A 27850-nucleotide genomic window follows, 5' to 3' on the forward strand; every position below is an offset into this window, starting at 1 on the left:
CGGGTTCAAGCAAAAAATAGCATGTATTGAAATTTCAGCATTTGCATTCATTTCTAATCAATCTTGCTTTTATTCAAGTGAAAGGCGCTACTTAAATAAACTTCTTATGATATTTCCTGCAAAAGAGCAAGGTTCTGAAAAACTATAAAGTCTGGTGTTTTCTGATCCTTGGGGATCTTTCAGAATGCAGATTAAATCCTGCTGGATTGGGTTTGGAGATAAATGAAGCTGTCAATGTTATTGCGCTAAGAGATTTGTGGAAGAGGACCATGCTGATTGCCCCCTTCTTCCCTGAAGATACAGCATTTCACCCACACTCTCTGCCAAAGATCAAGAGCTCATCAGATGAGCATTCCACCAATGTAGTAATATAATAATCCTTTCATTTGATATAGTGCTTTTCATGTCTTCTAGACATCTCAAAGCGCTTCACAGAATACACTGTAAAGTGAATTGACTATATATGTGTGGGTGAAACGCAGCAGCCAATTGCGCACAGCAGTGTCCTACAAACAGTCGTGGATTGAAAATGACCAATTTATTATTGTTTTTGGAGGGATTATTATCAGGTGTGTGGAGTAAGGAAACTTGTTCAAGGTTTCGCCCTCTGCCTGGAATTGAACTCAGGTCTCTCGCTTGCAAAGCAAGTGCTCTAACCACTGAGCTACAGGACTCCACTCATAGTACCTGAAAGAGGTTCGATTTGTAAATAATTCCAAATTAGAAAGAAGGAGATAGAGGATGAGATGCTTGTGCAATTTAAATCATTACTGGCCACTCATTGATGCTCATCAGACAATGTTAAAGCTGTTATTATCAGCAAGATCAATCAAGTGCTCTCCGGGATACGATTGTAAACTGAACCATGTTATTGTCACTTGTGTGACTCATTTGTACACTCATATAGTATTTAGAATATTGAGAATAGCTTTTGAGCATCCATCACAGAGAGCAAGTCAGATACTCTAGGATTTTGGTATGTTATAAACCACTCAATGTTCACTCCTGCTGTTTACAGTGGCTGTGTGGCTCACACTTCCAGCCATTGTTCGGCATGCAATCCAAGAACAAGTTCATTTAGCACTCAAACAATGAACAGCTCTCTAGCTGAACCATTGGATAATATGGCTTTTGCATCCTTCAACTTGCTCACCATTGGTTTCACATCTACTGCAGAAGCTTAAAGCACAGACACAAACAAGATATTCAGCTTGTCGTACATCTCTTTGATGCATTTATCTACTGTACATTGCATGAAATCTGCTCAAAACAGATCTCCTACAAAACAGATAATTTAGATCAAGCTCCCAAATGTGACTCGGATTTGTCATTAAGGAATCCTGTTAAGAAATATCGCAAATTAGACCAGAACCTAGATGTAGGCAGGCTCCCTGCAGAGCTGTATAGTAAGTGTTAATTTGATATAGTAAGTGTAGTTTGCTTGGAAGAACTAGACAACTGTGGAACTAAGGTTTCTGTAGCTTTCCACTGGGTTGCAGACTAATCCATACTGAATTCATTGCTATCAACATCTCCATTATTGTAGTATGATAGAATATGATAGATAGACAGGATGATAGAAGGCGAACTTTATTCATCTATCAATTCCTATCTTCCTACCTGTGAGCCAGAACCAGAGGGAATAGGTTTAACATTATAAAGCCTCGAGTAAGACTAGAGATACACAAACACACAAGAGTAGTGGATATATCTAAAGAGACTTCCAAATAAAAAAAAACCAATCTGCAGTGTTGTCCAACCATTCTATCGTTGGTGTTCAGGGAGTGTCTGTGCACAACTTTTCCTCCCAGGAGATGGGGAGTGGGTGGGCAGGGGTCTGGGATAAGCTGTTTGGTCTAAAGGAAGGAGCAAAGGGTATTTTTGTCTTCTTTGGGTTGTGATTTTTTTTTTTAAAAAAGCAATACTCGTCTGTTTTGCTCCATTCTATTCCTGACCCTGTAACAAGCTGACAAAATGCAACCCGACTTCTGTTTCTAGTCCTGGTGCGATCTCGGTGTGTTGGAGATCCAGCAGTCAACCAGGTTGAGATCAGTTAAAAGTTGCTGCAACATTTCTCTGACCTGTTAACAACCCAGAAGTTCAAAATAACACTGACTAAAAAGAAGAGCGAGAGAGCCATACCTTGTGCTTTCTAGAAACCGCCTGCCCTGGGTTTTAGGAAAGGAGGGGTGGGATTCAAGGATTGCTAACATCTGCAGATTAGCTCATGGAACTTGTGTGTGTGTGTTTTAATTTTAAATTTTAAAAAAAGCTGATTTTTGCAAAGGAAACTCTGAAATTAACACGACAACGTGGAAGCACAGACACAGACAGACAGAGACAGACAGACAGACACACACACAGACAGACACACAGAGACACAGACAGACACACAGACAGACACAGACAGACAGAGTGAAGACCCCAGAACGAATCGGTAGCAGCAAAAGCAAAAAGCCTCATCGCCAATGAATTGATTTCTGTCCCAAACCCTGATCTGGGGCTGTGGGTGTGGGCTATGGGCTATGGGCTGTGGGCTATGAGCTGTGGCTATGAGCTGTGGGCTATGAGCTGTGGCTGTGGCTATGAGCTGTGGGCTGAGGGCTATGAGCTGTGGCTATGACCTGTGGGCTATGGGCTATGAGCTGTGGGCTATGAGCTGTGGGCTATGAGCTGTGGGCTATGAGCTGTGGGGTATGGGCTATGGGCTGTGGGCTATGGGCTATGAGCTGTGGGCTATGAGCTGTGGTTTGTGGGCTATGAGCTGTGGGCTATGACCTGTGGGCTATGACCTGTGGGCTGTGGGCAATGAGCTGTGGGGTATGGGCTATGGGCTGTGGGCTATGAGCTGTGGGCTATGGGCTATGGGCTATGGGCTATGGGCTATGAGCTGTGGGCTATGGGCTGTGAGCTGTGGGCTGTGGGCTATGGGCTATGAGCTGTGGGCTGTGGGCTATGAGCTGTGGGCTATGGGCTATGAGCTGTGGGCTATGAGCTGTGGGCTATGGGCTATGGGCTATGAGCTGTGGGCTATGGGCTATGGGCTATGGGCTATGAGCTGTGGGCTATGGGCTATGAGCTGTGGGCTATGGGCTATGAGCTGTGGGCTATGAGCTGTGGGCTATGGGCTATGGGCTATGAGCTGTGGGCTATGAGCTGTGGGCTATGAGCTGTGGGCTATGGGCTTACCTGGGTCGTGAAAGGGCACGAGGGCAAAGTTGTGAAGCGGCTTCTTGGGTCGGCTCAACGACGTTTCCAGTATCTTGGAGGCGCCTTCGATGACCTGAACCAAATCATCGTACATGGAGCCGGTCACGTCGAACACGAAGGCGAGGGTGGAGGCGCCCTCCGGGATGTCCTCCGCCCTCTCCTCGCTCCCGGGAGTAGCCGAGGAGCAGAGCAGGACCAGGAGGCACACCGTGCGGATCGGGCTCACCGGCACAGGCATTGTGCTGTGTGGGAAGAACTTGCAACCGGACTTGGGATCGGGATTTTCCTTCCGGACCCTCCAAAAAAGAAGTCAGAAGACGTCCAGTGTCGGTCGATGCATTTAAAGGGAAAGTGTTTGCAAAATCGCTCTGATCTCTGTGTGTGTGTGTGTGTGTTGTGTGTGTTGTGTTGTGTGTGTTAAAAAAAAAAAATCTCTCTAAGAGCAATACTCTTTTTGTGGCTGTGCCTGGGAATGATTCCCTCCCGGTGTGGAGGCAGGGGGTCTTGCCCAATGCTGGGCAGAAAGGAAAATGGTCCAAGGTTCCTCCTCGCCCCGCTTGCCCTCTGCTGTGTGCTTCTCTCCTGCTGGGATTGCAGTGGGGGTCTGGGTCTGGGTCCCTGGTGGGTTTGGGTGTCTCCGGTCCCGGGGCTCTCAGCCAGAGCTGATGCGACTGCAAGTGGAGCTCCTCAGCTCTGATCAGCCTCTTCTTCTCCTCCTCCTCCTCTCCTCTCCTCCTTCCACAAGGCGAGATGATACCCCCGGAGAGTGCTGAGCGCCGATTGGATCGCACTGCACTGGAGCCAGTGGGGGTTTCAGGGGCCCCTTTGGGTGATTATTGGTTTAAAGGTCCAGGACTGGAGGCACTTTTGACTCTTAAGGCATTAATGAAAAATGCATCTTGCTGTCAACGGGTGCATACGGTATATAATGTGCCTAGAGATACAATCTGGGTAACGTGTATATATACATATATTTTTTTTTTTGTCTTTCCCAGGAGTACTTTGCTACCCTGTGGGTCTGTGTGCTGCTGATTGAGCTGATGGGTTTGCCTCTGCACGATGCCATCTCGTTAACTTGCAGAATTGAAGGCATTGCAAGGGATGAGCTTCATCACTTGGTAACTGACCAAGTCTGAGACGAGTAACTTATTATTGTGGGGGGGGTTCAGCTGAAACTAGTCTCCCCACATCATTGCATTGATCTTTGCAGCGACTGAGATCTGAATAGATTACACCTGGTCGCTGCTTCGCTGCATTGTAGGTTTGATCAACTTGTCCGAATTCACTTGGATGTTGTACAGTGTAACGTGGACTTTTATTCTATGTAAATATGGACCTTTTGACCAAACCCAAATCATGTTTTTTTTTAAAAAAAAGAGCCACTTGATGTAGAGAGTATTATAATTAATAATTTCAACCACCCCTTTCAACCCCCCACACTCATGCATACACATAGTTATCATTTGAGTTAGAATTATTTCATTCTATATCACAAGCTACAGTGCAAATCAGCATTTCCAGGAGGACATCCCAAGGCGCTGGACAGTTCTAGTTTTCTCTCCCCCACCACCCCAATGTCCTGGACAACAACTCCACTAATAAAATTGATCATTTACATCATAGCTGTTTGTTGGTCATTGTTGTGACAAATTGGCCGCTGCATTTGTCAAGCCCTCTGAGACACTACATTGCGTGAAGGGTGCTATATAAATGCAAGTTGTTGTTGCCTGTAAAATACACAGTCACTACGCTTTACAATAAATCCTGCAAAACTCCTTGAGACGTTCTTCTGATGTGAAAGATGCTATATCAAATGCAAGGATTGTTACAATGAAGGATTAAGAAATAGCAAGATGTGACAACTTTTGCTGATCACATAGGATTATTTATTACTGTACTGTTCATGTCTTGGAGGAGTATATTTTCCCAGCTCTGTAAGCAGTCAGGGGGTTGGTGGTGCAATGGGTATCCAATTTGCAATATTTGTTAATGAGATTTGTGATTAATTGCTCAATAAGGAATCGGAGTGAGTACTGCTCCTGATCATCAGAAGTATTTGCACTGCATGCGGGAACTTTGCTCCAATGTAATCTACTTCTGGAGGTTCGTTAAAGGGAAATAATAATAATCCTTGCATTTGATATAGCACTGTATCGCATTGTTGAGATGTCTCAAAGCGCATCACAGAATATATTGTTAAGTTAAGACTGGTATTTTGTAGCCAAATGATCTAAGGAAGCCCATGAAATACAAAAATTTCGACCCAAATATCAAACGATATCGCTGTGTCACAGATTGGTCGCCTTTTGAGTTTAAGGTCAGAAACAAGATAGATGAGCCACAAAATACACATTCTGAAATGAAAGGATCGCAGAGGGTATAACTTCTGGAACAGCAAAAATTCACATCAGCACCCGGCACAATGATTTTTGAGCAGAGTTTTCAGTTTTCAGAGTAAACTCTTTTGCCAACTTAAACACAATGCCAACGTCGTTTGAAAGGCAAAAAAAAAAGTTTGCAATAAGTACATGTTTTGATGAGTTCGATCTATAAAGCTGCCAGCAAACATCTTTGCTTTTTACCACATCTCTGCCAGAACAATGTATTAGATTCAAAGATGTATGGCTCCCTCTAGTGGGTCACATGTTTGTGCCATTCAATTTCGAAAGTTGTAAATCAGGGTTTTAGTAACAACATTTGTTACCTCGCCTTATCACATCAAAATACCTCAGAGAGTTTTCTGTTAAGTGTAGTGACTATTTATTCATAGTTGGTAGCCAATTTATGACAGCAGTGACTAATTATAACTTGGGCATTGTCAGCCAGGACACTGGGAGAAACTCCTTTATCTTTTTGAATAGTGCTGTGGGATCTTTAATGTCCTCCTGAACAGGCAGACAGAACCCCAGTTTAATGTCTCATTTGAAGGATGGCATTTGCAGGGCTCTCCCAAAATTGCATTGGAGACAGTGAGCTCAGAGCCCAAACATGGGGCTTGGACCCACAACCTCTGACTCAGAGGTAAGAGTGCTACCAACTGAGCCGGTATAACATCTGGGGGAAATTATATTCTTAACCATTTTGAAATTAAAACCTCATAGGGACTTTGAGTTTACATGCCAGACATTGCATTATCATGGGTCCTGTTCTTCAAACAAGATTTTTAAATAGAGGCTCATCTGCCAACACACACTCTTGGGTCCCCAAGCCTTGGCTCTTGCCAATCTGTCCCTAATACTTTCCCGAATTAGGTAAGCAGGGAGAGTGTGCATTTCATTCCAACAATCTCTCTTTGGAATTTCTATGTGTAGGTGGGAAGCATGGAATTCTCAATTTGGTTTGGATACTCTTAAGCATGGTGAGGGTTTCTGCATGTGTCAGACACCTGGCTGACAAAAAATATATACCTGTTCAGATGGACAATGAAGATTTCATGGCACTGTTCAAAAAGGCAAGCGAGTTCCGCCCAGGGTCCCGACCAACAATCCTCCAGATAAAATTAGTCACTCACTTCATGAGTGTTTGTCTGACTTTGATGTGCACAAATTAGCTGTGTTCACCTACAAAATATTCACAACACTTTACGTAACACTCTATGAAGCACTGAGACATTTTGACATGATAGGATGCTATATCAAATGCAAGGGTTACTATTATTTTTAAGTATTAGGAAAAAATGAGTGGAAAGGGGAATTCCGGATAGAACTATATCTTTGCTTTGCAAACAGGACCTTCTCCTAAACTGAAAACCTTGAAGTTGGCAACACACCATTAACATGAAAATCCTGCCTGTTGACATGTAGGAATTTTGTTATTTTGATCTCTTATTCCAGTCACTGGATACCACATTCCTCCCAGCATTTCCTCTGGATGGTAAGGAAAAATGGGCTCAATTTTTCCACTTTAGGTGGTAATGTGACACAGACTCACTGATAGATATGGTGTGAAACTGAGGTTGGGGGTGGGGGGGTAGTCAGGTAATTGAGGGGGGCTATCAGGAAAAGAGCTTTCTGAAAGTTGCACTAGTTTAAATCATTTTGGCAAATTGTGCTGCTCCTAAGTTGCTGTCCAGACAGCGGGTTCACTGGACAGGAGACATCTGTTAAAATATAGAATGAAAAAGAAATCTCTCAAACTAATCACCAGGAACAATTTACGAGTAGAGAGGACGGAATGTTTCTGGATCTCCGCAGAGTGTTTTAAAATATGCATCTTGTTGGAAAAAGGATTCCAAATTTCTGATTAGCAAGTAAAAATAGAGTTTAGGGACATGTAGTCAACAGGACCTGCAAAATCTCTCTTTTTAAAAGATATAGGCGGGCTTTGAAGTTGTAGCCTTTATAGCAATGGACAATTGTGGTTCATCCATTGCTGATCAAAGATTCAATTGAGGACAAAATTGAGGTACAATATCTTAGCCTTGAGGCTTCCGATTACCAGATTGCTAGCCCATCAGAACCACTGCTGTCCTCTCTGCAACGGAAACGATTCAAGATGTTTGCACAGATGCATGAAGTGATTTCCACCCACCCAGTCCATCCTGAATCCAAGAGAAATACAGACAAGCCAGGATACGAAACACACATAAAAAAAATCAGGATAGTCCCAGAAACTATTTGAAGGATTGGCAATACTCAACAACAACAACAACTGGCATTTATATAATACCCCTCAAGCAGGATAGCATCCCAGAGCGCTTGACAGTGGCAGGTGAGGTAAGATAAGCACAGTGTTTCTGAGATTTAACTGGCTCTTTCATGACATAGTTGGCAAAGCAAATCTGCAGCGATCCAAGACTTTGTTGATGGGGTGACCAGCCTTGTCAGGTGGGACCAAGAGGTGCAGACATGTTCTCAATCCTGCAAATCAGTCCCCTAATGGGTAGCGCACTCCTAGCTAGACATGTATTGTGCTGCATTGTTATTATTATAAGATTAATTGAAAAAATGTTTATTTTGATTCTCCTATTCCAGTCCAAGTCCATTTCTAATTAATTTAGAAACAAATTTTGAGCAGTTGCCTTGCAAGCGAGAGATTCCCAGGCAAGGCAAAACCTTAGGCAAGCTTCCTTACTCCACACGCCCCTGTTTACCTAGCAGTAAGTAGGAACCCGTTTGTTAAGTCGGAACCCGATTGGCGGAAAACCTTCCGGGTTAATAATCCCTTCAAATTAAAACAAATTAAAAATTGTTCACTCGATCCATGACTGTTTGTGGGACACTGCTGCATGCAATTGGCTGCCACGTTTTGCCCACAAAATTTACAGTCAATTCACTTTACAATATATTCTGTGAAGTGTTTTGAGAGGTCTTGAAGAAGTGATAAAGTGCTTTATCAAATGCAAGAATTATTATAATTATTAAATTTATTTTAATTCCAAGTGCACTCTCCCAGTGATCTACTGTCCTGTGGCCCCCACTACTGGCTAACATTTAATGACTTAAACGCTCTTAAGGAAAGCTTAAGTAAAGAATGTTATCCCCTGAGCATTGAGAGTTCCTTCCAGCCTGAAGTTCTACACAGTTCTTAGGAACAGGAGGATGCCATTCAGCCCATCGAACCTGCTCCTCATCGAGCTGAGAACATGTCTGCACCTCTAGGTCGCACCTGACAAGGCTGGTCACCCCATCAACAAAGTCTTGGATTGCTGCAGATTTGCTTTGCCAACTATGTCATGAAGGAGCCAGTTAAACCTCAGGAACACTGTGCTTATCTTACCTCACCTGCCACTGTCAAGCGCTCTGGGACGCTATCCTGCTTGAGGTGCCTTGGATGAAATGTTATTATATTTTCTTCTATAACAACATCTAGAAAAACAGCTTATCTGAAAATTCACAAGGAACATTCCAAGACAGAATTAGAGAATTACACATAAATAAATAACATTGCTGCATTATATTATGTGATTTTATCACTCTAATGCTTATTGGAGTCCTCATAGAGTGAGTTACCCTATTTTTGAAGGCAACTTTATCACTGTATTTAATTGCACAGTCTGCAATGCCTGGAATTTTCCAAGTGAGGTGCCTAATGTCAGCTATCTGATCAAATGTGGTTTACTTTGGCTTTTGGAAACGTACAGTGTCCTGTTTTTACACATTCCCTGCAGAAAGGCAAATGACTAGAAGGTAATTTTCCTTCATGTGTCCAATCTGAATTCAATTTAAAAGTAATTCTTCACACAAGCAATTTTGGTTCTAAGAGAAAATTGCTCTCCTTGCTAAAAACCTACTTCTTGTCAAGAGGAATGGGAGTAATATGCTGTAATATAACCAGACCTTTAGAGCGGAGCCTTTAACGTCTGTTTATACAGCACTCCATTTTATGCTTTACTTTTCCTGGGACGGTTGTTTCAGTCTCTCCAAGACAAAAAAGTAAAATTAAAGGGAACTATGTAATTATATTTGGTAGGAACTAGGATTTAGTCAGGACTTGAGCTCATAAGGTCCTTAACCGTTCAGTGCCTTGGGACGTCCTTTCAACGTGAAAGGTGCTATGCAAATATAAATTACTTGTTGTTGTTGGAGACTGACCCTCAATAGGTTTAAAAAAAACACTTGCAAGATGGCGAATGGCATTTTCATCTCTTGGGCCTTAAAATATAATTTGTCAAGAATTCAAATTAAAAACCTCAAAGATCAGCAGCACTAACTGACAGGACAATAATAATACATGAGAAAGAAGGATCTGAGGCTTGATCTCACATCAACTGGTCTGCAAATCAGTCAGATACACTGCTAACCTCCAGCAGAGAACAATTAAAATTAAGGTCTGTGCATTTGTTATAGAACCTTTCACAGCACGGAAACGTCTCAATGTCCTTCGCAGTATTTACTGTAAGGTGTAGTTACTGCTTATTTCGGCAAATTCGGCAACCAATTTTCATAGAGCAATGTCACATAAACAGCAGTGAAGTGAATGGTCAATTTTATCTGGGTGATTGTTGGCCAGGACACCAGGAGAAACTTTCTTCTCTTTTCAAAGAGTACCATGGGATACTTAATGTCCACCTGAACAGTTTAATATCTCATCTGAAGGACTGCACCTCTGGCAATGCAGCACTTCATAACACTGCATTGGCGTGTCAGCCTAGACTGTGAGCTCAAAGGCCCAGTTAATTGTCAATCAATCAAAGGTTCTCCCTAATTCTATTCTTTTCTACACACTAAACATGCTCAATGTTGTCAATAAGTAATAGTCTCATTTGATTTGTATGCAAAAGTATCAATATACATATCCATATACATTAGGTAACTTGTTACACAGCATATGTTCTGCATTGCTGTGCTAGATTGAAAGCATGGATGTGGTCAGTAGGGGTCCCTGTAGCTTTGTCATTAAGCTATAGCAGGGAAAAGAAGTCCAAATCTCCAAGTACTAATGTGAGTTGCATCTCAGTAGGAAACATCAGGGGTGTGATTAATGTACCATTTGGTTTTACTTTATTTTTATCAGCCAGAGAGACCACAAAAGGGCTTTTTCAGCCATGTACAGTAATGTGCATTACTACCTTCCTAGGTTTCTGTGGATGAGTTGCTTTGCTCAGCTACAAGCAGGCATAGCTTGGCTTATTGGGAAGTGTGTTTGTGGCACAGGTTGTGGTCCCTGTACTAACCACTTCCCTGTGTCAGCGCTCTGAGACTCTACCCATGAATGAAGGGCACTATTTTTTGTTGTCAGGTGGGTGTTTGATACATGCAGGAACCCATCACAATAATTAAGGGTATCCGAACCTGACAGAGTTCCGTGCATTCCACCTCACAAGGAAATTCCAGAGATGTTTACTAGAATTAGTTTATTAAAATATAAACACCCTACCTTTGGCTGGTTTGATCTTATCCTTACAGGACATAATGCTACTACCCTTATTGTACCATCAAGATGTTTAGTAAATGAGTCCCAAGTTCTGCCCTCAACAACCTTTCTTAGTAGCCCATTCAACTCATTAATTAAATGTCCTCAGGATAAAGGAATGCTGTTCGATGCTTGTCTTGTAATTGCCTTTTACGAATCAACTTGTGTTTTTTTTGGCCACTCTAAGCTCCCCTTGACATAGCTGTGGATATGGTTCTTGGTTTACTTTCTCAATCCCATTTGGAATCTAATGTACCTCCGTAAGGTGCATCTCCTTTCTGAGATGCTTCAGATGGGACTCAACTCTCTGTGTTGGTAATCTGTGTGCTCCATTACTGAGGCAAACGCTCTGCTTACTTGTCTACTTTTCCTGGACTGTAAAATAATGTGGTCAGAGAGACATGTAACTGTTTTCAGGAATATGAGAGGACAATTGGAGAGGATGTTGAAAGAACATGAGATTAAGAAAAGGACAATGGCACAAATCTGAGTGCACTGAGCGCTAATTTCTCCACATACCACAACAAATTGTTCATGATCGGTGCCGGGAATTGCTGTGGGATTATTTACCCAGGGTTAGCCTGCAACTATTTTGTTGTTATCATTGCAATGTATTTTTCTGTCACGTGACTGAATCCACAATCCTTAAACATTCCTGAAATGCTATTTGTTCAGATCACTCTCAAAACTATTTTCCCCTCGTTTCACTGATAAATCTTGCTCCTGTGGGGCGGATTGGCAGCTTTGTGTTAGATTTTGTTTGCCAGTTGAGCTTTATTTTGGTTCAGTGAGGTCCACACTATACCTAAATAAGGTGCTTCACATCCAAAAGAACCATAAGATGCCCCTGGTCATAGGATGCAGTCACCAGGCAAGTCCACAATCACATCCCTCCGGGGCATGTTCTCTCTGCCTTTTATGAATGATATACTTCAGTGGTTCTCAAACAAATTATTTTAGTGGCCACAGTGGGCGGCCACCAACACTTACTGGTGACCCAAGTGCCAGTTTTTCCTACAAAATATTTAGCTAATCATATGAAAAATAGAGACACATGTACATCTTGAATGGTTTTCACTTATTTCTGTAGATTTCACAAACCATATTTAATTGAACAAAATTAAGCACAATAAATGAATTGGGTAAGGAAAGGCGAATACGACGGAAGATACAGGGAATAGCGCAAATATTAACAACTGCATCTCAAACTACCTGCATCTTTGAACAGATGCTTTGATCGTAGTGCATAACAACATAACGTATCATTTCATTGACATATGGAAGAGATGTAAGAAGTTGGCTGACGAATTCTGCATAGGGAAAGCCAGTGAAACAACCGAGTTAGGCTTCAATCCTTTACTACACCCTTCCTCACCATCAGCAGTGCACAGGCATACACAACATTGCTGTGTCGCAACCCTAAGCTATTAATCAATCTTGCAGCACTTGAGATGATTGCTACTGTCTTCACAAATAAGGAACTAGAAGTGTCATTACAGTTGTAGTAGGCTTAGTAGTTAAGAGTGATTTCTCGAACAAATTTGTGACTACAAAGTTGTGCAGCTGCTATTGGCCAACTTTGGCGACGCAGTTAAAAGGTGCAATGTCAGTTTGTTCTATCGCTTTGCACAATCAGCACTGTATTAACGTTAGAGCTGGCCACTGTACGCCTCACATGGAGTGTGTGTGTGGGGGGGGGTGTTGTTGCCAATTTAGCAATTTTGTCGCTGGATCTAGTGACTTTTTTCGATCTCTCTGAGATTTTTTAAAAAGTTGCTACTGTGACTTTTAATGAAATCTGGCGACGTTTTGGTGAATTTTCAGAATCTGCATTGCCACCTCCATTCTCGAGCCTGACAGGGCATATGGAGAGAGAGAGAGAGAGAGAGAAAGAGACGAAAAGAGCATGCATATGTCCAGCCACTCTTGCGGTGACTCCTTCACAGCAGCAGGCCTAAAACGTGCTTGAACTATAAGAACCTGCATGTGCTATACAGCAGGGGCTACATACACATGCATATCCTACCCCCTGCTGTGGCCACACAAAATCATGCAAGTTTAATTTTCCCCTCCCTTTCCCCCAGGCTCAGTGTCAGTCTCCGCCCCTGTCAATCACTCAGAAAGCTACGTACCCTTTGAAGGACGCTATATAAATGCTGTTGTTATTGCGATGCGATTTCCCTATAAAGAAAGCCACTTTCTTTCCCTTTCAAAATCACTGAACTCAGAACCCCCAATACCTTTCGAAGGGGAAATAGACAAACATCTGACGAGGTGAAAATATAATAATAGCAATAGTAATAATTAATAGTATTAGCAAAGTGAATTGACTATATATTTTTGTGGGCAAAAAGTGGCAGCCAATTGTGTACAGCAGTATTCCACAAGCAGTCATGTATTGCGTGACCAAATTATTTATTTATTTGAAGGGATTATTCCCCCCGGAAAGCGATCCGCTAATTGACTAACAGGAGGTTCCTACTTACTGCTAGATAAACAGGGGCATGTGGAGTAAGGAAACTTGCCTAAGGTTTCCCCCTGTCTGGGAATCAAACCTAGGTCCTCTCGCTTGCGAGGTGAGTGCTCTAACCATATAAAAAGTGTAGTAAGCGACAGAGAAAGCGAGCACAGGCACAATTGGTTGAAGGGGTTTCCTCTGCACTAAAAAATTCTGTGACCAGAAGTCATGAAGCACAATGGTCTCAACCGGTTTTAAAATTGGTGTCATGAAATCAACCTCACAACCGAATAGAAATTTTGTAGAATGTTTACAACCTAGGTCACCTGCAGGTTTTACATCGTTTTGATTGCCCCTTCAAGCGTTTGCTCATTCACGCCTCAGTGATAAAAAGCCCGCTGGTCGCTTGTGAGTTTTTATGTTGTCCGACATATTAAATCCTTTTCAGACCATTAGCAGAATAAAATCACCCAGTCATCAATGCTTGGAGCCACTGATGCCCTCTGTTTAGTTGGAAAACTATTTATTATTCAACAGCCAACAATACGCACGCACACTCCGCTGTAATGGCTTGTCCAAGGCTGGTGACTCTTCCCATTGACATGGGGTTTTGCTGAGTTGTGTGATGCTGTGTGTTTACAGCATAGTGATGTGCCCTTCTCAATGGATTCAGTCAGTGAAGCTGCCACATCCTGTAACGAACGCTTGCACAGATCAGTTCTGTTGGGATAATAGGAGCCAAGTCACTTGCAAATGCAGTTGCTTGTGGGAAATTAGAGGAGGTAGGTGGAAAACAAGAGGAAACAAATGATGAATTCCATTTCATTCAGTGGAGGAGAATTATTGTGTAAAATATGGGGCCAACACCTTCAGATGAATGCAGACTCTGGGGTCCCCAAGCCTTGGCTCATGCCAATTTGCACCTAATACTCTCCAGATTTGGGTAAGGGGGAGTGTGTGTCATTCTAGCCAGAGAGAGGAAACAGTTGATTCCAGATACTGGGAATTTCCATGTGTAGGTGGCAAATGTTGTGTCAGCCTGGCTCAGTTGATAGCACTCTCACCTCTGAGTCAGAAGGCTGTAGGTTCAAGTCCCATGTCTGGACTTAGAACTCACATAGCATAAAATATCACTCCAATGGTGTACGCTGCATTGTTGGACATACTGTCCTTCAGATGAAACATTAAACTGAGGCCCATTCTGGCTGTTCAGGTGGATGTTAAAGATACCATGGCATTGTTTGAGAAGGGACAGTTTGCAGGATGCTAGTGTGCACAAATTTGCTTCTGCATTTGGCCATAAAACACACGTTGCTCCATTTTACACTACATCCTGAGAAGCACTTTGGGGCATCCTCCCAATATGAAAGGCACTGTGTCAAATGTAAGGATTATTATTATTATTATATATACTTTGTATGGTTTGGATACTCTTAAGCATCGTGATGGGTTTCCACATGTGATGGACACCGGCTGACCCAAACTAAAACCATCACGTGGACTTTTGTTTGGAAATGAATCATTCCTTTTAATCCTGTCATTGTTCTAAACAAAACCCACTCACGTTATATGATTCACTGGTCCCCATGCAAAGAAAAAAACATCCGATCAGCGGTAAAGACAAAAGGTTCAATTTAATTTATTGTTCGTAACCAGAGAGAACTGTTGAGGACCAGATCTAGAATGTTTGACTTGAAGGCTTTGTATTGCCATCCGCATTCTGTGATGAATCGTCATGATTATTTTACCTAATGATTACATTCTGCATAGGAAAAGGACAGCATAAAGTTGTAATTGTTGTTAAAGAACCAGGTGTTCAAGTGTTTTTATCACTCAAACACTATCACAATCTTCCTAGAACCTATTATCTATTATTGACTGTCACCATGACAGGATTTGACTTGTGAACATGGGGCCTGAACTGGAATTGTAGTGTGAACAGTGACACTCAAATTTCACCCATTGGTTGTGAATAGCAGCTTAACTGTATTGGTTACAAAATATATATAATATAGTTAGTTATATATATATTACACATATAACTGACCTTGTGGTAGATCACCACCGCTGTTTATGTGTAACGCCACTGTAATAAATATCATCCTCAGGTGCTTTTGAACTATAGTCTAGGGGATTGTTGGTCTAGACCAGTTGTGGCCAATTTTTTGTGTCGGCCAACCACATAACCTTTTCTTGATTGAATTTTTCTTGATTGATGGCCACACCATAAATGTTACTACTCAGTAGTTACTGAAAACAAAACACACACTTGTCTAGACTAGTATGAATGTTCAGCAGGACACATCTTGCTATCCACTTGGGCCAATTTCAGTCCTTGGATCGGTCAACGCTGGCTTTGACACTGGGAGAAACTCCCTTCTCTTTTTGAATAGTGCCACCTGAAGAGGTAGACAAGGCCTGGGGCTAACATCTCACCCAAAGGACGGCACTTCTAACAGTACAGCACACCCCCAGTAGTGCAGTGCACTGGAGTTTGTTTGTAAGGAGAAAGGAAGGTTAACGTTTTGGGTTATACTATTCATCAGATGGATCACACCCAAAACCTTAAGCTATTTCAGATACTGATCAAGCAAACAATACAATATTACATTTGACGTTGGGAGGATGTCCCAGGGCACCTAAACTTCCAAAATAGGTGCTTAGAATAATGAAATATGAGGCTATCGATCTCCTGCACTGCTAATAGATGGAGGTGTGTGCATTCAAAGGAATAACTGCCCCTCGTTTGTACACAGTTAACAGAAATGAAAGGGGATTAGGCAGCTAAACACAGCACTCCCCAAAGTAGAGTAAATATTTTAGAATGGAATGACCTGAACCTCTCAAGGTTGAGAAAATAATCAGAACATTTGCTGATCCTGTGTAAAACGCAATTGGAAGTTGATTGCTGAAGACCCAACAACCCTATCAGGCTGTTGCGAGAAATGTAACTAACAACTTTGGTACGGGCAATGTTGTGCTCTATCCAATGCCAAAGAAGTGAAGACGCTGAATTTCCTGCGATCATCCAAACATTGGATCGACTGCAGAGGCAGGCCGGACATTCAGAGACATTTGGGATGCCTGAAATGCCACTTTGAGAGCTTTAAAAAGTCAGCACTAAGAGAATGCTTCTTCCTTTCAGTTCAACAGATGAAAGGAGCTCAAGTCGCAATAGATGTACAAAAGACCACTTAGAATTCATCCGAATGGGAACTTAGCCAATAGGTAATTTATTGGTCAAGCTGGGTAATCATCTGATTCGCCCTTCCTTTCCTGGTTAAAATAAGTTGTGGGAACCTTTTTAATGATGAAAGGAATCGTTTTTGGCGAATGTGACACATGTTCCAGTTGGCCAAACTGATTACAAAGATAAGAATCAATGTGTCAGTGATTAAGTAGTTATGTGTGTGTTTGTGCTACACTGGAAAACTGGGGCTGGATTTGGCACATTGACAGGACTGATCTGGGCTCCTCAGTTCAATATCCTCTGTACTCGTGCCAACAATGTAGGGCACTTTCAAGGTTCAATTCCTACCCTGTTCACAGTTAGATTAATTTTGATACACATTATGCTTCATTGCAATAGCTGGTCCTAGGTAGGCTGACAGATTTATGGTGCCATTTTGCAATCCAGGGCGTCAATGGGGAGGTAGCACGTGATCGGAGAGCGTAACTGTACAATGAAGGCTTGCTGTGGGACATGAAAGAATCAGATGTGGGTTCAAGCCATCAGCATCTAACATCCATGGTCTGTGATATGACCCAGTGTCATTGTATCAGGGGTCACTGAGCAGGGCCCAGATGCACAACCAAGAAAAACAGATAGTGGGAGAGAAATAGAGGAGATTTCATGATAATGGAGTTGCATCAAGTCTATGGCTATCTTCTTGGCCAGAGAGATGAAAACAACAACAATACATTTATATAGCACCTTTCACATTGGAAAGGACATTCCAAGGCATTGGGCAGTTAAGGGTTTGCACCTGAGCTTGGGGTTGGAATCAAAAGGGGTGGAGGTAGGGCGGCTGAATGCACGATCAAAGAGGAAAGTCTTGAGGCGGGCCTTGAAAGAGACAGGGGAGGGTCCTTCAGTCTGGATGGGGGCAGGGAAACCGATTAAATTTATTGCAAAAGCCATGCGAATGCCCTAAAGCCAAACACGGACAAGTGCAATAATAACAACCTTTGCATTTGATATAGCGCTTTTCACTTCTTCTAGACGTCTCAAAGCGCTTCACAGATTATTCTGTGAAGTGAATTGACTGTATATTCATCAACTCGCCTCATCTCGACTGCTTTGCAAAAACACTTTGGTGCCAAAAACGTAGCAACGATTTATGTCTGTTTCCACGTCCAAATATTATTGTGTCTTTAGTTTGTGTTAATATTGCAGTAAATGTAAACAGGAAACTGTTTTTCTGTGGGAACATTCTCAGCTCAGCATACTCAGAGGTCCAGAAATAAAATTCTCATCTCATGTTGTACCAAAACAATATGCTTACAAGTGCATTGTCAGCGTGTTGTTACCTGGTCTATCTGGCTACAGAAAAATCCTTGGAATTGGAACGATTCCTATGTAACACAGAAACATTTCGATTTGGGGCAAATGGTTTGCTTTCACTGTGCAAAAATGGAGACTGAAGCATTGGGGAGGCTTCAGAGAAATGCATTAACAATGCCTTGACTTCTCAAGGTCTTAGGGTGATCTAGTTGGGCAAGCAGTGGAAAAGCTCGCAGGACAGCAATATCAATGATTTTAGCTGGTTAGACTCCAGCAGTAACCCAACGCACATCTGGGATTCCCAAGCCTTGACTCTTACCAACCTGCGCTTTCTGGACTGAGGTAATCAGGAAGTATCCCTCCAGGGAGAGAGTGTGCATTCCATTCCAACAATCCACCGCTGGGATTTCAATGTGTGGATGGGATGCATGGAAATCTCAGCTTGGTTTGGATACTCTTAAGCGTGGTGATGGGTTTCCGCACGCGTCAGACACCCGGGTGACACCCCCCCAAAAAAAATGACTTCTCAAATGCACTCCCAGTTCCACCGTCCACAAGGGCTACATCACACTGCATTTGGATTAGCTAATCAATGACAACATTCCCTGACTAAAGAGGTGCAATGGTGCCTCTCTTTGGCAGTGCCTAAGAAACAGAATTCTGACAGGCACGAGTCCTGATGAGGTGTCATTAACTGCTTATTTATTAACTCCATGGACACAGGTCGAGGCCAAGATACAAACAATTACCACAGTTATTATCCTGTGTTTGTAGCAGCATGCAGGTGTTTTATGAGTCCGAACTCAGTTACCTCAGTATTCTGATACAAATTGTTCCAAAAGGCCCCTGGTATTGCACAGAATTAAAATGATTTACAGGGGAAAATCCCCAAATAGAAAATAATTGTGGTGATTCTTTTGAACTGCGACTATATTTCCTGTGCTGACGTCACACAGCATTTGAGGCAAAGTATTTGGACTGATCAGTATGTCAATGGATGGATAATTGACACACTGATAATTCCAACTGCAGTGTGATGTTATTACAGGACGTATGATTGCTGTTAAGTTACAACTACAACTATATTTCTTGTGCTGACGTGACACTGCATTCGACAGTCAAGTTAGCACAGGACAAACACTCGGGTCGAGTTTTGATGTGGTAAGTTCTTTCTTTTGGTTTGTGAATTATTAATCTGGTAACACAGAAAGCCAACATGAAAGTTCCCATGCTGTCTCTGGCCATTCTGCTGCCCAGTCTATCATTTGCAGTTGTCAACTGCACAACTGTTAACTCAAGACTACGTGTGTTATATATAAAGCTATATACAGTATATTGTAGAACCACTTTTTCTCGCAGCCTGTTTTAATTCCGCTATACTTGCACTCGGAAGTTTTTGTGTGAAATTGAATGGACCACGAAAAATAAATAATTGAGATGGACAAGCACAATTCTTAACGTTTGTGCGAAAATACAGAGCAAGAGACAGTTTGTTTTGCGAGTCAAAGCAACCACAGAATACAATGGGCTTTACAGTATGTAAAATAACTTATTGCGTAAATTTGCCCTCCCTTTTTAACCCGTTGATAATTCTAGAGCAGGTGCAATACAAAAACATTGCTTCTGGGGTACTTCTGGGTGGTTGCCCTCCTGTGGGTCAGTTTACCAATCCAGTGTACAGCACAACCTAAGCACACACACAGTACCAGGCAATTTGTACTCACAGTACAAACCAATCTAAGTCCACAACTATTAAGAATGAGTGCTTATCCCAGCTCCACACAGCAAGTACTCAGTCTAAAACTATAGCCACTGTATAGTATAGCCTATTGCCACCTTAATAGAACTATTGCATTGGTTTTGTAGAGATTACTTTGTGGTAGAAGTGTCTGGTCGCTACTCACCAACTGATCATAGGACAGTGGAATAGTTGAGGTCAGGAGCGGTTACTTTCTTGGTATCTAAGGTGCAGTTTCCACTGCAGTGCCTTATGGTGCTTGAATGCTGTTGATCGATACATTACTAAAACAAAAGCTATCACCAACTTTGAATCATACTGTATTGGTATTCCACCCACAGCAGTACGTAACCTGGTTAGAAATACTGGGTTTGTCAGTGTGAATGAGAACATCTTAACAACAATATATTGAGCTCATTGTTAGGTAAGGGTATCAAAGGATATGGAGAAAAGGCAGGTAAATGGGGTTGAGGAACAGATCAGCCATGATCTAGCAGAATGGTGGAACAGGCTTGAGGGGATGAATGGCCTACTCCTGTTCATCAGTATCTAAATAGTACAGGCATGTTTTTTCGACTGAAAATGGCAAGCCTTAATTGGTAGGTTCCAATTCATGTCCTTGGTGGATCCATCCCTAAGAATGGAGAGGTACTAGGGCCAGGATTTTTTTGATAATATTCCTGAAAAAATTGTTTGCAGCTAAAGCCAGAGCTCGGCCGGAATCAGGGCAGGGGCCAAGTTGGCAGGCAAAGCACAGGCCAAAACTTAAGACAGTGCACCTGGGGAGCTGTGACCCATGCATACTCAGGAGAGGGTGTATGTGGAGTCCTGTAGCTCAGTGGTTAGAGCACTCGCTTTGCAAGCGAGAGATCTGAGTTCAATTCCAGGCAGAGGGCGAAACCTTGGGCAAGTTTCCTTACTCCACACAGAGCCTAATAATAATCCCTCCAAAAAAACAAAACAATAATAAATTGGTCATTTTCAATCTACGACTGTTTGTGGGACATTGCTGTGCGCAATTGGCTGCCGCGTTCGCCCACAAATATACAGTCAATTCACTTTACAGTGTGTTCTGTGAAGCGCTTTGGGACGTCCTCCCGACGTGAAAAGTGCTATATCAAATGCAAGGATTATTATTATAGGATTATTATGTACAGCTGGAAGGGGTGGGGGGAGCCGTTTGGGAGAAATGGCCACATCTCCTCTACAAGGAAGAGGTAACTAAGCCAGTTGTTCAGTTCTTAAAAGGACTGTTTCCAAGTTAAGAGTTTAAGAAACTTCCGCCATTCTGTCCAACCTCAAAATGTTAAAAAGAAAATTGTCTTGCAGGCTAAGATGAGGTGGAATTTCAGAATTCCACTCTGTGTTTTTACATAGAACGTTATAGCACAGAAACAAGCCATGTGGACCAACTGGTCTGTGCCAGTTTATACTCATCACAAGCCTCTGCCCCTCCTAATCCCCTTCTCCCTCACATTTCTTACTCTCACACTATTTGAAAATTGTTTAAGAAATGTAATGACAATATTTGTTAGTTACTTACTTGAAAATGTCATCGTGTCCGTCCACGGTATTCCCTGTGCCTTTGCAACCACCTGCTCAGTGTGGGGTGACTGGGCAAAGGCAATCAGTGCAGCTGTGTTCAGATGGTGGGCATTGTGCGTCAGAATCCTTGGTGCAGCTGTTGGTGATTCGCAGCTTAATAGCAGTTTGTACAGCCTGAATGTGTGCCTGCTCATTTTCTAGGCTAATGCATTGTGTTACATAGTCAAAAAATATACATTCTAGCCCAAGCACTGCTCAAGGCAGTAATGGTTGGGCAGTGTGTTGTTTTAACTCAATGTACAGGGTGTTCGCAGTCCTGTTACACCCCTTCTTTTTTTTTCTTACAATGAACTTTTATTTTCTGTTGCTGAACAAATCGAGTCTAAATACAATTAAACACTTGTACTGAATACAGTTAAGTACTGCTAAATATAATTGTCATCATTCTTCCAAGTTTCAGTTGTTAGGTCAGTGCACCGTAGAAAAAAACAGGGATAACAGGACTTTATGAACACTGTACGAGACTGGCAGAGCAGACAAAGCTTGCCCATTCCTGGTTGCCCTGAGAAGATCATGGAGAAGGTCTTCTGTTTAAGACACTAAGCAAATTCTGGCTACTCTTTACATTTCCAGACACTATGAAATTAGCAAATAGACTTTAGCACGGACCCAGAGCATGATGGCAAGCACGTGGTTTAGATATTTATGGAAAGGAAGCAGGGAGTGTGAGAATATTTACATACAAACAGCCCAACTACTTATGTGCTTATGTTTTATAGATGTGACTGCAGTGCCAACAAAGGACAACACAGAGCACTTCTACAGCAGAAAATCAATGCAGTGCAAACAAACCCCTGAACCTATTATCATGTGCCCAGGTCAGAGCGGTGATAAAGCACCTGTATTTCATCTTGCACCATTTCAATCATTAAACCAATTAGTACATCCACCGGAGACTGACAAAAGACTGATCAAAAACATTTATAATCCCTTAAAAAAATAACAATAATTTGGTCACTCAATCCACAACTGTTTGTGGGACACTGCTGTGCACAATTGGCTGCCACATTTTGCCCACAAAATATATTTTAATAATAATCCTTGCATTTGATATAGCGCTTTTCACGTCGGGAGGACGTCCCACAGCGCTTCACAGAACATACTGCAAAGTGAATTGACTGTATATTTGTGGGCGAACGCGGCAGCCAATTGCGCACAGCAATGTCCCACAAACAGTCGTAGATTGAAAATGACCAATTAATTATTGTTTTTTTGGTTTTTGGAGGGATTATTATTAGGCTCTGTGTGGAGTAAGGAAACTTGCCCAAGGTTTCGCCCTCTGCCTGGAATTGAACTCAGGTCTCTCACTTGCAAAGCGAGTGCTCTAACCACTGAGCTACACTGAGCACTGAGCTATTTTACATATATTGTAAAGTCAATTTACTTTACAGTATATTCTGTGAAGGGCTTTGAAACATATTGAAGATATAACGCACTATATCAAATATAGGGTTATTATTATTAAATGATTGCTTTCACAACCTCGCTGCTTGTTCTCTATACTGCTGAAAATAGCAAAACAAAATAAGGCCCCTTATTTAAAAATAAAAGCCAAATTTTGTCCAATTTTGTCAAAGCCTCATTGCTTTGAAAACACATGTCAAATCCGTACCTTTCATTTTTCCATTCCTAGGCCTCTGTTCTATTCTGGAGGGATTTAGTTGACCTGATTAATGTTTATGAAGCATGGACAAGGAGCTCCTTTGTGGAATGGGAAACCTCGCGATTCTGCTCATTTAGCAAACTCCAAGCACCGTTAGTAATGAAAACCAGAGAGAAGGTAAAATAAAATTGTTTGAAATATCATAAATCATTTGAAATAGATCAGGGACTTCAAAAGGGAGAAACATTGTTTTATAGTTTCCAACGAAGTCATGAATGTCCAAATGTAAGATTTATTCACATTGCTGTACCTACAACCCCACCGTTACCCTCCACTACTGAAATGCTCCGAACAGCAATTTTCAAAAGGCCACTTGAATATATGGAGGTGATCATTGCTAGAGCATTTCAGTTAAGATTTACAGTAAAAAGATTGGAGACAAATAATAGTCCTTGCAATTTGATATAGTGCCTATTTTACATTAAAATATCGTAAAGCTCTTCACAGGTAATTGCAGTCGGTCAAATTACATGATTATTGTTCAATTTCTATGTCACATGCAAGCGGATATCTACAAGGATCAAATAAGGCTTTTTTAAAAAAAAATGTGTAATCAGATATACAAGCATACTGTGGCAGGAGGGAACATGCCCTCGTTATCAAAATTTGGAATAATGCAGGCTGTTTCCACAACTCTTTATTAGTGATCAATTGCTTAGAACAGCGACTAGATGGGGGGAACGTATATTTTTTCCATTCAACTTCCTTTCAGTAGCTTCCACTACTGGCACTGAGCTGCTCCGATTGTAATTTCTAACAAAAATAAATCATTACAAACCTATTCAAATGTTACAAAACGTCATTATATAAAATACCGCTATTTCGTAAAAGTTGTGAGACTGATATGTGAAATTCCGATCCAAATATTTTCTTTTGCACAAAACCAACTGTGTGCGCTTTGCAATCTTTGTTTGCATCAGGAAATTAGTTTCAAACCTTCCGTTCCCGATGGTTTAAAATTGTTCTGTGCAGCTTCAAGCGCATAATGGTCATCAGTCCAAAATATGCCACAATCAGACCAAAATTGCATCAGCAAGCAATAAAAACATTCTGGGACAGTTTGCTGAACATTTTATAGAAATGCAATGCAAATGCCATATTCAGTAAATTTGTGAGTAATCGAATGAGGCCTTGGGGACATCACTTTTCCAGGGTGATAATCTCTTCAAAACTAAAATAATAATTTGGTCACTCAATCCATGAATGATTGTGGGACACTGCTGTATGCAATTGGCTGCCTCGTTTGGCCCACAATATGCAGTCACTACATTTTACAGTATATTCTGTGAAGCGCTTTGAGATATCTCGAAGACGTGATGAGGCACTATGTCAAATGCAAGTATTATTATTAAAATAATTATTAATAAATGCCAGGTATGTTGCATCTAAAATGATCCTGTTCTAATCCTGTTGGTGTTTGTCAATACATTTTGAAAATGTGATTAAAAATATGGTAAATACCATCTTAAAGACTGGCTATGGTTTATTTTAGGCGGTGTGTGAACTTGAATGGAAAATCCTATAAAATTAAAATTTGATATCCCATTAGTGCCTCAAATATGACATTTAATTTCACATCTGCACCTCTGGTTGAAATAAAATTAAACTACAGAAAGCTTGGACAAAATTAGATGGTTCTGGTTAAGAGCAACACCCCCTTCCCCCATACCAAAAACATGCTCACGTGAGAAGCTGCTCTTGCCTGCAGTTCCTTTTTTCACTGTTACTGATTCCAGATGTGACGCATACGTCTAAAATAAACAAGCGTTCCAATGCTGAAATCTAGGAAGTGTTAGTAATAATCTAAAGCTAACGAAACCAATTAGCAGTTGAACACTGCTCTCATTTCCTTGCTAATCAAAGTGGAACTGAATGCAACAAAGATTGTTTAGCAGAACAGCCTATTTCACTTCAATTTCAATGAATGTTGCGAAATTCATACTTGCATGTTAAGCATAACTGGCGTTGACTTTCAATATGCCCAGTCTCTATAACTGAATAAATTGCTGGAAAGCTCAACTCCATATTTTCCAGAATTAGAATCCAGCTCTGTTTCACCATTTTTTTAAAGTTGCTTTCAAAAAAATTTGGAATACACCCAGAATGTTTTTTTTATTCCAAAACAGAAATCCTAGCAATTTAATAATTCTTGCATTTGACACAGGATCTATAAGTCAAAACATCTTGAAGCACTTCATAAATAGTTATCCAGTGAAGGACTGCATTTGTAGGCAAAACACTGGGCAATTTGCACACAATTTAAAGGAGTGTAAATTAATAACTCAAATTGTAAATTCCTCACTAAATATCCAGGTTTGAAGACATATTTAGACAGTTTTATGGCAGTAAACAGATTCACTGCTATTAACACACAACATAATCTACTCCACCTTATCTCAATTTGCTGCAATAAATTGATATGATTGTTGCAGCTTCCATAAATAATCACAGCTAATTCACTGAACAAGCAGGAAATGAGCCCTTTAACCTTCCTTCAAGTCACTGAGGTAATACCACCACAAGATTTAATTGGAAGCCATCTGCATCCAAAAGTAAATTCATAAAGTAAACCTTTTTGAGCCAAGAGGTTCTTAATGTTTGAAACTGGCATTAATCCCTGAACTGAAGTCTTCCAACATTACATTGCTACAAATGCAATCGGTTATTGGTACCACAGGGAAACCACAAAGGTCACATTCAGGAAAGTATTGGGGAGAAAAAAATTCAGTAATCGCATTTCATTTCATGTACCCAACAAGCAAGATATGCACATATGGACATTCATATAGTTATTTAGAGGATGGCATTTGTAATTAATAAACATGCATGGTTTCCTTAATAAGGTTTGGGATTCATAATAAAATGGGAATATTTAGATGGGCAAAACATCAATTACTCACCAGTAAACATGTAGTTGCGGTAGTCTTTACAAGATAACTTCAACTTTAGCGATATATTAATAATAATCCTTGCATTTGATAGTGCTTTTCACGTCTTCTCGGCATCTCAAAGAATATTCTGTAGAGTGAATCAACTGTATATTTGTGGGCGAAACTCAGCAGCCAATTGCACACAGCAGTGTCCCAAAAATAGTTGTGGATTAAAAATGACCAATTTTATTATTGTTTTGTTTCGGAGGGATTATTATTAGGCGTGTGGAGTAAGGAAACTTGCCCAAGATTTCGCCCTGCTTGGAATTCTTCAAAATATTCTCATTTTCTCCTGATTTCCCAAAAGCAGACACAAAAGGAAAAATGACACAAGCTACAGAGTGGTGGTGGTCGGGGGAAGCTTTGAGAAAAGTACTAATCTTGTGGATTGTATCCGGCACAGCAGTTGTTGTTTAAATCCAATTTCTTTCAAGTTAACATAAAAATTACAAACATGAGTAAATAAAGCCGTACGTCAACAAAGCATTTTTATGAGAGGTGTACTTAACCACTTCTGATTAAATACCAACGAGAGAAAATCCACGCCAACCCCATAAATTGCCAAAATCCATTATTTTGTATTAAGAAAAGACAACACTGGAAGAAAACACAAAGTCTAAAAATGTTGGGAGTTTAAATATATTTATTTCCTAATTCAGCATTGTGGTTTAGGAATGTTAGCTACGCAGTTTGTAACAAAATTCATAGAATTCTCATTCAGACACTTTCTAAAAATCCAGCATCAAAACAAATGCACTTTTCAATATTCCACGCCAATACATTTTCACATTTGGAAACTCTCCTTAAATTCAACAAGCATTTACATGGATTAGTATAATAAGTTACAGCAGAGGCAGAGGCGAAACACTTAAAAAGCTTAAGAAATCTATACAGATCCAACTCTTGCCTTACAAACTCTAGTATGCATTTATTTGAGTTTTTAATGCTTCAGAACGATATCTGCCATTTTATTTCTCTGTGTAGAATCCAAGTATAAATTTTTTATAAAAAGGTGATAAAACATTTAATCAAAAAAAAGTTTTCATTGGCAGGCATGTCAGCTTATCAATGATGCATTTAAGCTCTTTGCTGTTCATAGTACCGGAAAAAAAATAAAAAGGTATTTAACAGAGACCAGAAAGCCTATTTCCCCTTTTTTTTAAAACCCTTTGTTATTTTGTAGTTATGCTGCACTCAAATTCAAAACCATCTGCTTCACGATGAGGCAATGTGCAAATTGTGCAAAACAAAAACTCTGGGGAAGCTCTTTTGAATTTTTTTTCCTATTTTCCAGATTTTTAAATTAAACTGTTTGCACACCAGGTTTGCGCGTTACTTTTTCAAAAACACACTAGGCAACACAAAAACATACCTACATCTTGGGACAATACTATTTACAGCTTCATGTAATTTAACATATGCAATATGCAAAGGCTTCATGTTACCAACACCCAGAGTTCATGCTTTAATTTTTCTGGATACTTACTCCTCAACCATAAACACCCCAAAAATGTAGAATCCAAACCCTCCCCCCACCCTAGCCCATCAATGGTTGCAACACAAATCATTAAACCAGTTCAGCTTAAAAGGAAGCTAAACTTTACAAACTGGACATATTTATTTTGGTGTATGGGCTCCATTCATTGGTTTCTGGGTTGTATACTTCCACGGTGTTCAGAAACTCATTGCCATCGAAGCCTCCCACAGCATAGAGCAGTCCATCGACGACAGCAACCCCAGCATTGCTCCTTGATGATGTCATACTTCCCAGCATCTTCCACTCGTTTTTGGCCGGGTCAAAACTCTCAACACAGCTGAGCGCATGTGTCCCATCAAAACCACCCACAGCAAAGATCTTACCTGTAAAGTAGGATCGCAATGTAAATAA

The 27850-nt window shown here is 41.0% G+C and overlaps 2 protein-coding genes across 7 annotated transcripts in view; both read right to left on the minus strand.

Moving 5' to 3' along the window:
• Positions 1-3934, minus strand: part of hmcn1 (hemicentin 1) — a 162635-nt gene extending 158701 nt beyond the window's left edge. Inside the window, 1 exon segment of the mRNA XM_007895691.2 lies at positions 3190-3934. Within this exon segment, the coding sequence (XP_007893882.2) occupies positions 3190-3448 (259 nt within the window). The 5' untranslated portion in view covers positions 3449-3934.
• A 22653-nt stretch (positions 3935-26587) lies between these two features.
• LOC103179999 (influenza virus NS1A-binding protein) overlaps positions 26588-27850 on the minus strand; it is a 30025-nt gene continuing 28762 nt past the window's right edge. For all 6 annotated transcript variants that reach the window (XM_007895586.2, XM_007895585.2, XM_042334866.1 and 3 more), the window contains one exon: positions 26588-27822. In XM_007895586.2, the coding sequence (XP_007893777.1) occupies positions 27563-27822 (260 nt within the window). In that variant the 3' untranslated portion in view covers positions 26588-27562. The remainder of the gene's footprint in view (positions 27823-27850) is intronic.

This window comes from Callorhinchus milii, unplaced genomic scaffold (genome assembly GCF_018977255.1).
Source record: "Callorhinchus milii isolate IMCB2004 unplaced genomic scaffold, IMCB_Cmil_1.0 Scaffold5, whole genome shotgun sequence".
NCBI lineage: Eukaryota > Metazoa > Chordata > Chondrichthyes > Chimaeriformes > Callorhinchidae > Callorhinchus > Callorhinchus milii.